This window comes from Phoenix dactylifera, chromosome 1 (genome assembly GCF_009389715.1).
Source record: "Phoenix dactylifera cultivar Barhee BC4 chromosome 1, palm_55x_up_171113_PBpolish2nd_filt_p, whole genome shotgun sequence".
Lineage (NCBI taxonomy): Eukaryota > Viridiplantae > Streptophyta > Magnoliopsida > Arecales > Arecaceae > Phoenix > Phoenix dactylifera.
In genome coordinates, this window is record NC_052392.1 from 39,872,173 (window position 1) to 39,884,635 (window position 12,463).

Consider the following 12,463-nt stretch of genomic DNA (forward strand, 5'->3'; position numbering starts at 1 on the left):
TATATTATTTATGAATAAATACAGCTATAAGAATTATTGTATAAAATATTGAAAAACTAAATAAGGAAGTTCTGCTCAAAAACTATATTATTTATATTCTTCAGCTGCTGGTTTTTCTTGCATTTTCTTCATTTTCCATTTTATTGATGTAATTTAGCCAGCAGAAGTTGTGCTCAATAGAAGAAAATGCCATGAAGAAAAGAATAGGATTTTTTCCCACATTCAAATTTCTCTGTTTATCAAACAACTGTCTACCTTTGCTAGTATCCAGTTGGTCAGATTATATGCCGCACCGAATGCAGCAATGCAGTCATGCATCAATCAACGAAAAATAGGTGTTTGCTTCCCCGGTATAGAATGGCCAGAGAACAAAAGTTTTTATGATTTGTATTAAGACATTTTTAAAAAATTATAAAATTTTTAAACTCGTAAGAAATGGTCATGCTGGTGCAGGAGACCGAGAGGGAAAAGTAGAAGGCTTGACAGCAAAAGTTAACATTCCTGATATCCTAAATAAATTATGACAAGAATCTGATGAGTTAAGCATTATAGTAGGAAAATTTGATTTTTTTTTTTTTTTGGCTAAGGCAGATGGATCATATCTGGCGAGTAAAGATACATTCAATAAACTCAAAAAATAAAATACCTCGGAGTGTCGGGAGCAACTCTCCATCATCAGCCCACAAAGTACTAGCGGAGTAGTTGGCTGCATAACTAGCCATCTCCATTAGCATCACGGAAAATATGCTTGGTTTGAAGGTCCCTCCATCTTTTATCCTTGTCAGATATCTCGGAGCAATCTGGTGATTTATTTTATCGCTAAATTGTTTAAAAAATAATAATATCTACCTACTTACTAAATGCCCAAGATGTATTCTCTACATAACTGTACCTTTTTGTCAGGAAACAATTTAGCAAAGAAGTGTACTCGATCGCCACTAGATCTTAGTTTGGATGATACAATCTCTTGCCTTTTATTTTTTATTTATTTATTTTATAATGGTATTTTACATCATACATGTATGAGTACAAACAACAAAATTTTTTTTTAAAAAAAATGGGCGAAGAAAAGAAAGAACAACCGTTTACATTGTTAGTCTTCCTATAAATATGGAAGGCTCGGAAGAAGCTGCATTCTCTCACTAATCTCCGTATGTCATAGAGTAGTAGCTATTCACTTGTTTTTCTGTACTCATATTGATCCACTCGATCATCGTGGTTGAGTCTAAGATTTGGTCGCCTCTAATTATAGTAAACTTTGGTTGAGTCCAGCATCTGGCATCGGGTTCAAGACCTTTTTTTTATAGGAATGCGTCAACTTGTTTACACACTCGACTTGCCCCGTGTGAATGTCCAAATTAAACACGTGGGAAACCCACGCTCGCAAGCTGTTTGGTGATTGGTCCAGGAGACAAGTCATTGCGATGAGGCCAGGAGGAGGGTTTAAATAAGCGAAGATGTCGAGCTTTATCCCTTCTGGCTCGCTTTGGCTCATGGAGCGCCTCCAGCTGATTCTCCCACAGGCTCTTAACCTGCCCCGCGCCCCCTTATCCTACTCCGGCAGGACCCCTCGGTTCTCCCACGCGGGCCACGCCCCGCCAAGAACCAAATGGACTCTTCCCTCCTTCCTTGCCTCGGGAAATCCGCTGCCCTTATCTCCGCTTTCTCCTCCTGGTGATCTATTTTTTCTTTTTATAATGCCTTTAAATCCTTCGTAAGTTTTAGAATTTGATGTCTTAACTTCTTTCAAATCCTTCTTTTTTAAAAAAAATTCTTTTGCGTGTTTAGAGAATCGAGTATTTTTTTAATCTCTTTTTTTGGATTTTTTTTTTGTTTTTTACTCTTCATTTCTGTAATAAGTGTGATTCTATTTGGATTTGGTTGAAACATGAAGAGTTTTAGTACATCGGTTTTGTTATCGCTTCTCTGCAGTGAACTTTACTATCCGTTCTTTAAATATTTATCCAAATCGTTTATTTGATGCAGTCCAATTTGCGAAGCCTGGGAGCCAGTCAAGTGTAAGAACTGATCCTGAAACAGCTGAATGGGCGATGCAAGGTATTGCCATTCAATGAGATTTCCATAATATATAGCTAGAAACTACAGTCTTTGATCACAATGGTCAGTTTTCTTTGGTCATATAAATGAAGCAAATTGCCCATGTACCTCACAACAACGTTTTGGTAAAAACTCCGAAAACTTCCCCGGTTTCGGCACCCACAGCACAACTTTGGAGAATTTACCATCATCTGTTATCTGTTCATGCGTTTGAGCGCTGGGTGATTTAAAGAACGCGAACACCTGTTGGAAAAGTTTAGGGTTTCTATTGCCTTAGGATTTGAGGTTTTTCATGGGATGGTTGGATCATCTTGGAGAATATTAAAATCTTTTCTGTTTGCGATGTCCCTCATAGAAACTATGTATGGATAACGCTTTTCATTGAGTAGTTTCACAAACACTGCTAAAAGGTCAGATTAATAATTTCTTTCTGTCATTCCATGCAACTTGTCTCGCAAAGACTTTAGACCAGCCATAGTGATTGGTCAAATTTCCATCTTATTTAGATTTGACTCTGCTGCTATGACACCAAGTTATCAAGTCTGGTGATCGATCTTTGTCTATTATATGACGGGCACATGTATAGGAAAGATAATATATTTTCGGTGGAAGGAAAATACAGTCTGGAAATCAGTCAATTGTGTTTATGAATCAATCTTACCGCACAATGATGAAAAATTTGTTTTCAAAGATAACTTCCATTGTATATATCCAATTCCTCAAAGTGAAGAATTGCTTCATTATACAGTAACACATGAAAACCCAAATGGTCAAAACTAAAGCTTAAAATCTTAGAAGTGTAGGAATCCTTAGAAGGAACCTTAATATGAAATAAAACAATAGACCAAATTGTAGGAGTCCTAGATTCACTGGCACAACACTTTGAGAATCTAGGAAGTAGAGATGGGGAAGGAAACAGATAGAAAGGGGTGAACAAATTGAAAGAAACCACAGAGAGAGAGAGAGAGGGAGAGAGAGAGAGAGAGAGAGAGAGAGAGAGAGAGAGCGCACCGACATGGGATGACATGAGCTGAGGGACTAGAGGTGGCTGGTGTCGAGCGGACATTAGTAGTTGGCAGAGGATGTTGGTGGTGGATTGACGAAACCAGAAGGGAAGGGCCTAAGCAACAGAGGTCTGGATATCCTTGCATCTAAACAATGAGAAAAAACAAAGATTTAGGGTTGGGGCTTTGATTTGGGCTGCTAGCACATGCAATGCACATGGTTTATTCAAAAACATTTGATGGATGGCTATGGTCTCATCAATCAAGAAGTTTTTTATGCAAAATTTAATCTTCAATATTTTGTTTCCATGTTACTTTGTGTTAAGGACCTATTGACCCAAAAAAAAAAAATGGTCCCTTGTTTTGATGACCTGATTTTTAGTCCTTGGCTTTTGAATGAAACAAGAATATGTTTGTTTGCATTCAACAAGCATAACTACATATCTAATAAACTAAATGTATATAAAACAAGGCACAAGACTGTATTAAGTACACACTAGGAATTAAAAGTTAAAAGGAACATGGTTGGCCTTGACACGTTTAGGTGATTTACAGTGTGTCCATTTACTGTTCCTATTTTTGGTTCCTTTTTAGCTGATTCCGGAGTGCCCATATCCTAAGAATTGAGGATATGTTGGATCCGACTCCTAGAGCTGAACCCAGCGGTCAAACCTGAAGCCATGCAACATAGCAGCCAACATAGCTGTGCTTTGCTATTATCTTAGTTGCACTTGTCTCACACCCTCAGTTGTTCTTTATGTTTTTCAAAAAAACGTTTAGCATCCCTGGTTCATAATTGGATTAAATTAGAAATTCATGTGTAGTTTATTTTATAGATAGGAAGTTCCTTAAGTAGAAACTGCAATTTAATAAATCATAATTGTCTCTGTGAATTACTATCAGATTTTTATGCCTTGAGGAAGGATGTTGAAGCTACTGCAGAACGTGTCGACGAGATTAGAGCTTCTGCTGGTTTGGAACGGTTAGAAGAAGAGCTTGCTGTGCTGGAGAAGAAGGCCGCAGATAGCTCTTTATGGGACAATCCATCTAAAGCACAGGAAATACTTCTTTCCTTGACTGATGTCAAAGAGAAAATCAAGCTGCTTACTGATTTCAAAACACAGGTTCCAAGCTTGACTCCTTAGTGCTTGTTTCAGCATTTATGACTATCATATCATGAAGGATCATTCATCTTTGTTTTTAAATTATGCATGATCATCAGAATCACATAATGATGGTGTTTCCATGGCAATTTAAAACACCCTGTTCATATTTAGATTCATTTTTCATTCTCCTCTACATTTCATAATGCATGCTTTTGACAATCATCAAGTATATTGCAGCTTACTTTATTATATGCTTATAAGTAAGCATGGAAATAATATTTATCTGGATTTTTATTACAATGCTTAAAAGTATATTTATTGTATCTATTGTACTCTATATTACTTTATTTATATAATATAATTATTATATTATATTATATTATGATGTTATAATATAATATTATAATATAATAAATAAATATTATAATATTATTTGGATTTTTATTATAATGCATGCTTTTGACATCCATCAAGTATAGTTCTCTAGACTACGAAGCATGGAAATGAATAGGGGCTGTGGATGCAACATGATAGATACATTGATGTAGCAAATCTCGGAAAAAAAAGGATATAACACAGCTAGTCGCCTACTATAAAAATCCAAATAAATATTATATTTATCATATTCATTTTTCAAATACTTAGTCCATAGTTCATACATATCAAATATTCACAAATTCGATCATTTAATTCTCATCAATTCGAGAGATCAATATCCATGCCACACACAATATAGTTAACTTCAAAGACTCTAAACTAACTATCCACTATTGAAAGGCCAAATTTCATCAAAAGAAAGAAAGAAAACCCGGCCTTGCATCCCCTAAGCTATCTAAAAGGTATCTGGGCCTACTCAGAGCCTGCTTCTAATTTTAAAGATCCTTAAAGTAAGTCTGTGAAATGCATCCTAGCCATGTCCAACAATGGTAAATATCCAATACGTATAGCTACGAGCGCAGCCTGCAATTTCAAGTATTCAGCTTCTTGTTCTTTAGGAGTGTGCACTTTTAAAGATGGAGCTTTATCATCAGATACTTAGAGCATAGGTAATATGATGATTGCTACAGCTTAGGGGTTGGTGGAATCATGAAAATAACTGCAGCCATGTGCAAATAGCAATGATGGTGAACAAAGCTGGGAAAGTGAGGATGAAGTTGCCAAGTTTTAGAAGGAAGTTTCTGCATCAGAAAATTGAATCCACTTGAATTGTTTTATTATACCATAATCTGTGTGCTTGCTAAAGTGGTCAAGTTAGAAACCACTTCCCCCACCAAGCCCAAAAAAAGGAAACCGAAAGGAAAAGGAAATGAACTATGTGGTGGTTACATGAGGACTCGAGGAGCTAACAGTTTACATGACATTCAACTTGTTAAAAATAACATTTAGAGGAGAAATACTTAATTATTACTTATGTAAGAAGTTGTTGAAATGGATAAAGAGGATTAATTTCAGATGCATGATACAAATGATAGAAAGCAGGGTTTTGCCTTTGATGCTGATGTTTCCTGTAACTTGATGCAGGTTGAAGAAGCTGAAACAATAGTGAATTTGACTGAGGAGTTGGAATCCATAGATACCAGTCTACTTGAAGAGGCCTCTAATATCATTCGAGACTTAAGCAATGCACTGGATCGGTTTGAGCTTACACAGCTTCTTTCCGGGCCTTATGACAAGGAAGGGGCTGTAGTTACTATAACGGCTGGTGCTGGGGGTACTGATGCACAGGTATTTAGTTTATCTGTTCCTTGCATTTTGTCCGATAAAGTTTATTTACTATTATAATTCAAAAGCTAGTGATTCAGCCAACCCCACCCCCTTCCATCTCTCTCTCTCTCTCTCTCTTCTCTTTTTTTTTGTGTTCTGGTGGCATTGTCCACCTTTAAAATGAGACTCACTACACCTGTGCCATATCAGACTGACATTTTGCGCGCATTATGCTGTAACTATAAAACTGATAGTGTGGAAGGTGAGCCACCTGCCTTACCATTTGCACCATTTGTTGTAAAGTAGAACCCATCTTCACTGGCTAATCTGATAACCATTTTCTTTTCTATGCGTATACATGTTTAGGATCCTATTATGTATGCCCAAAACTTGAGAAATTTTATCAACAATGTCTTGTAATCTCATAGGCAAGGTTTAATATTATTATAACCTGCACAACTTTCTAGAGTCTGGACAATATCTTGACCTGATGAAACTCATTATCTTCTATCCACTTGCAAGCTTGATACAGGACTTCAGTCTCCAACTTAATGGGGTTGTCATAGGATGTGGTTGAGCCCAAGCAATCATAGGAGAGCCTCTTTCATTTATCACACAAACTGCACCCCCATCAATGCCTGTTATGTCTCGTTTTGTGCATGTATCCTCTTACCTGCTGGCAGAGACTATCATGTGTTCTGAATGTTTTTTGTCCCTTCTGCTGTTTTGTTCTTTAAAATTCTAGGAAGGCATTTTTCATAGTTTCTGTGTCATGCTAGATTAAAGCTTCTGCTTTCAACACAAAGCTAATATCTTATACCGATCTTTTTATACATTCTTCATGCACACAGTCATAAACTATGCATTCATAAAGAAGGAATTCTGAGGCTGTCAACAGCAAGGAAACCAGATTTACTAATCCATTTGATTGTTCTTTACAATTGTAGCTCTGAAGTTAGGTAGTTCAATTGTTTTGGCCCTCTAGAACAATGTAATGTCAATGGAGCTTACACTTTAAAAAAGCTTATTAAAAAAGAGGAAGAATATCATTTGTTTAGAAGTTGCACAGGCCATGCCATACAGTACGAGGTCATCTTGAGATGATACCCTAAATTATCAGTGATAGAAGTGATATTATGACTTTTAAGGTGCAACTTCAATATATCTATTTTCAGATACATCATTATTCTATTTCACTCTAAAACCTAGATTTTGTGCTCGTGTAAGACTCTTTGCTTTATCTTCAGTGCAGGATTGGGCTGAGATGCTACTTCGGATGTATGTGAGATGGGGAGAGAAGCAGCGTTATAAGATAAAAGTGCTTGAGAAATCTATGGGCGAGGAAGCTGGAATTAAGGCGGCTACAGTTGAACTGGAAGGGCGTTTTGTGTATGGGTATCTATCAGGGGAAAAAGGAACTCACCGTATTGTTCGTCAGTCTCCATTCAATGCCAAAGGTCTTCGCCAGGTAACCTAACTGCTGTACCTGTCAGCTGATTTGTCCTTATGTTAATCTTTTTTCATGTCCTCCAGCTATGGGATATGATAAGCTTGATTTGGGAGATCAACATAATGCAAAAGGAATCTCCATCTACCAAAATAAAAACAACTCCCTATACTTGAGTAGCCGCTCGCAGCTCCTTCAAAAGCCCCTTCAGCCTCCCATTCATAAGTGAGATTGTTATGGTGTATCCAGCCAATATAATATCCTCTTGATTGTGGATGTGGTAGCCTGCATCTACTCACTCAACAATCTGCTGGAGAGCTCCATCCAAGATTAATTATTGGAGTAGTTGAGTTGGGGGGCCCTATGAAAAAATGAAATGTCCCAATTGCTTAGCCAAACTGTCACATTCCTTGGTTTCCTTCCTTAATACACCCAAAGTACTCTAGCATGAAAGATTGCCAGATCTGCAATGAATGCCAGAAAAGTCATATGATCTTCAAAGTCCAGCAAGTTCTAGGCCTTCCATATGAGCCAGGTGGTGCTTGATGAGCTAAGCATGGAAAGCTTTTCCAAGGACCACCAAAAATAGGAGGTAGCTGAGAAAGGGAACTGAGCTCTAGGAGAGTGCAAGTAATGGAAGAGGTTGGCCTTACCTAAATAGCCTTTCAACATACTTGGGAATGGTTGTGAAGGAAATGAGGTGTTCTATGCTTTCAAAATTTTGCAAGCTCCTACATTGGGCTAGGGAGACATATAGACCTTTGTGGTTCAAGTAGGCAGTTGTGGCAGCCTGGAGCAATAGACTTTCTTAAGAAGTAAATTAAATAGTTTGGTATTGAATTTGTTACTTATTTCCGTACAATTGTGACTCTTTGAACCTGTTGGCTACTGAAGGTCTTATGTGAATGAACATCATTTGATTCCTTATATTGTTACAATGCTCTATTGCGCCTTATAATATGCTTATTATTAAAAAGTTGAAGAAACATGTTATCTAATATGCCTTTCCAATTTTGATTTGATTTTCTCCTTAATACATTTACTAGTTTGATTTCAATTTGGCAAGACAATCAATGTCTATCATGTTAAGTCTAAAGGATGAACTTCATTAATAAACTTCATTAATACTTGCAGACGAGCTTCGCTGGTGTTGAAGTCATGCCTCTTCTTCCTGAAGAATCATTGGATGTTGAGATACCTGAAGAAGACTTGGAAATAACCTATTCAAGGGCTGGGGGAAAGGGAGGCCAGAACGTGAACAAGGTGGAATCGGCTGTTCGGATCGTTCACATCCCCACTGGTGTCACAGTTCGCTGCACAGGTTTGTTTTATACTGAAGTTTGGATTGTAGTTCATTCTTTTTCTTTAATTGTTAAGTGAAAGACATTCATCATAAAACTCAATAAGTAAAGAAAGATTTGCATGAAATGAAAATGAAGATCACCATGCATTGTTTTAAAAGATAATTTCTCCTTTTTGTGATAATTTGACTCCATAAAACAAACAATATCTTTTGTTTTATATATAAAATTAAAGTTTAATCGAAGGTAAATGTCGAGGTTCCTAACTTGCTGAATGGATAAGGTCTTGTGTTGGAACAAGAGACCTAGGTTCAATCCTACCCTCATGCCGGTATTTGGCTGGTCTTCCAACCATTCCGAGTCCTTAAAACAAAAGCGTACATGTGGACAGAATACAGCAACCAGCCTTCCATCATCATGAGAAAAAAATGCTCCAGAGAGTCCAACCTATTGGTATAAAATCCTTCCGATATCACCAACTTAAAAAGGTTCATCCACCACACAATCTGTGCATAAAGCATCAAGGAAAAACAGGTGGTCTGACGGAAAAAGTCCGAACAGTTAAAATGCTCTTTTCTGGCCTCTTCCTTCTCAAAAACCCTTGTTGAGTATGGTTTCTATACGTGCACCATCTTTTGCAGGTCATTTATGTTCTCACATGCTGTTTTTTTTTTTTTCATACTTGAAAGAACAAGAAAGATATCTCCATACATGTATGTCATGTTTTGCATTTCTTCGGTAAAGAGATACATCAAAACATAAAATATCTGGCAACAATAGTTTCTTGCACACAAAAAACAAGAAAAAGAATACATAATGTTCACCTTGTATCCATTAGAAAGCACAATTCAGTACCAAGAAATATGTCTGCAATATTTTGTTATCAACCAAAAAAAAAGTAGATTGGCTTCTACATTTGCAATAGGACTTTCTGAGATAGCACCGGTATCATGTGATTGATGTGAAGGTAATTGATGGTGAGATGGACCTTATCTTGCTGCATAATTTAACAACTGGAAAACATAACAAAAAGGAAAAAAAATAACTGATGCCATGCGATTTATGCTAACATTCGGTTGTGCTCCCTGGTCAAAATTCAGAGGAAAGAACTCAGCTGGCTAACAAGATCAAGGCCCTTAGCCGTTTGAAAGCTAAACTTCTTGTCATAGCAGAGGAGCAACGAGCCTCTGAAATTAAACAAATACGGGGGGATGCGGTGAAGGCTGAGTGGGGTCAGCAGATACGCAACTATGTCTTCCACCCATACAAGCTTGTGAAGGATGTTCGAACAGGATGTGAAACATCAGATATCACTTCTGTGATGGATGGAGGCTTGGAGGCATTTATCAAAGCTTATCTCAGATACAAATATACTACTAGCATGAGTGAAAGAAACACCAAATGATAAGATTGCTCCCTGACTCATGTCTTTTCTCAACCTCTTTAAGTTTTATCCTTCAGTATCTGTATGCCGAGTCTCCAATTTTACTACCAAATCCTTACTACATGTCTCACCCAATTTATGTCATCATAGTGATACTTGTGGAATTTTATTTAAGGTTTTTATCATCAGGTGTTATGTTCTAGACCAAGTTTTACCATCTCAATGCCGGACTCTGTACCAATACCATTTTATTACAGTATCGGTATACGGTATGGAACAATAAGGTTTGGCATAATGAGTATCGATATGGTATGGTACAACATACCGGTTCAATACCATATGGTATGGTATGCTTAATATAGTATGGTATCGAGTGGTATGGCAAATCTTGTTTTAAACAAAAAAGCCAAAATTTATCCGGGCCTAAAACTAGCAACTATCTAGGATAGTTGTTTACCATCAACCGCCAATAGGTGCTAACTCAACTACATGCTGATTTCTACGTGGTGCTCAACATGTCAATCATTTCATATGGTAGGTATTGTTAAAACAGGAGTTGTCCACTGGAAAGTTCAAAACATACCACCTTGAAAAATGAACAAGAAAAGAAAAGAAGGAAAACCAAAAATAGAAGAGAGAGAAATGAAGTAAATGAAGTCTCCACAATGGTTTGGAAGTGCAAGTGGCATAGATGAATCAGGCTTCAGACCTAAATCTAATGTAGAACAGTTGAATCTTGGGTTTAGTCATGAGGTCGAACCTCATTCACTTGATGGCTTGAGCCGAAGCAGATCTTGTCGTGTTTAATGGTGTAAGCTTATGTAGTTATGCTTCTTGAGCTAATTTGGGTTGAGTATGATTGTTGGTTCCAATCAAGTTTCCTATATCCCAGCTATATTATAGAGGTCTAAAAAAAATAATAATTTAGGAATAAGATTCCATTTGGATTTTTTTTTCTAAATATGCCGATCTTTTTTTTATTAAGGGCATAATCAGTATTTTACACAACTATCTAGAAAAATAGATGCTTCATCAAATATAAGCCATTATGGAATTTATCACTTTCTCATGGTCAATCAAGCAAAAACCACTTTCTCAGTCATCATATAGCAGGCTTTAACTTCTTAGGAAAACTTTTCCGATAAGAAAAAATTGTTCTCGCGAACTAAATGAGTCCTAACAATGACTTCTTTTTCTGTTTTGCATTAAATACTAGCATGGTATTGCACGCTAAGAAGTTGTTTAATTCACGGAAAGAATTTTCTTTCATTGGAATGTTTTTTCTCAAAAGCTGATGCCCTAGGTATATGATGACTAGAAAAGTAATTTTTGCATGTTTAGTTAACCATGGAAAAGTAACATGTTGCAAAATGATTTATATTTAGTTGAGCATCTACTTTCCTAAAGTTGTATAAAATATTTTTTATGCTATTAATAAAGAGAAAGATGTTATCCCATTCTACCTAAAGCTTATGAAAAATTTTAGAAAAAAAAAAAACTAATTCCAATCTGCCGGAAAGTGTTTTTTTTTCATATTCTATATAAATTTGTTTCATAAAAAATAAAAAAAAATATTTTTATAGAAAAGCTATTTTTTCATGTCCTCCCACCCCGGCGTGTTCCCACAAACCAACCGGTCTTCCCACATAATCTAGCCAATGATGCATTAGTAACAAAATCTAGCATTGTACCATGTTGTCATTCTCAACATGCATTAAGATTCATGCACAGCAAATAAACAATACAAAGCAAGCTTTAAAAATAGGCCCAAATCTAAATGATCATTTATCCCCTATGAATCTTTCATAGAATGTTTCCCTAGTGGAAACCTTTTTTTTTTTTTATTTTGGGCTATGCGATAGAATAAAACATGCTTACAGGTCTATGTTAATCTTAGCCTATCAGGTCATTTAATGGTAAACCCTGTGGACCACCGGCGGTACATGTTATCCTCTTCTTAACAGTCTAGGACTCTAGATGGATATATGACCGGCAACCGGTTGGGCCCAGAAAAGCACCCTACGAGCCCACTGACAGTTTGAAACCTGACTCGCTACCCTCCGCTTCCCTAATTCCAAATGCAGTGCACAGTATCCGCATTTATTATTTATTTATATTGTTTTAGCTGATAACTCTTTGAATAACATTAATTATTAATACTTATTTTCTAACTAATTAACGAGCCAATAGAGTTATTAGCTATTTATTTTGTGCTTTCATGATTAGCGGAATAAAGTCGTGAACAAAATGAAAAAGCAGGGAGAAAGACAATTTGGATGTTTGAAACCTGTTAAATAGCATTTTTATCCGGTTGATCAAATAAGTTTATTTATTACTTTTTGGATGGTGACCAGATAAGTTTATGTTATCTAATTCATCTCAACACAACTCGAATAAATTATTACGCATTATTCTTCTAAGAGGATCCCGTCACTTTTGTTTTTTTTTTTAATACAACA

The 12,463-nt window shown here is 36.5% G+C and overlaps 1 protein-coding gene across 1 annotated transcript; it reads left to right on the forward strand.

Moving 5' to 3' along the window:
* Positions 1-1,289: 1,289 nt before the first annotated feature.
* LOC103706044 (peptide chain release factor PrfB1, chloroplastic) lies at positions 1,290-10,192 on the forward strand. Its single transcript, XM_008790003.4, has 7 exons — positions 1,290-1,674; positions 1,987-2,058; positions 3,966-4,186; positions 5,690-5,893; positions 7,125-7,340; positions 8,454-8,640; positions 9,721-10,192. Exons 1-7 carry the CDS (start codon positions 1,458-1,460, stop codon positions 10,023-10,025), a joined length of 1,422 nt encoding a protein of 473 aa, XP_008788225.2. The 5' UTR covers positions 1,290-1,457; the 3' UTR covers positions 10,026-10,192.
* Positions 10,193-12,463: the final 2,271 nt, after the last annotated feature.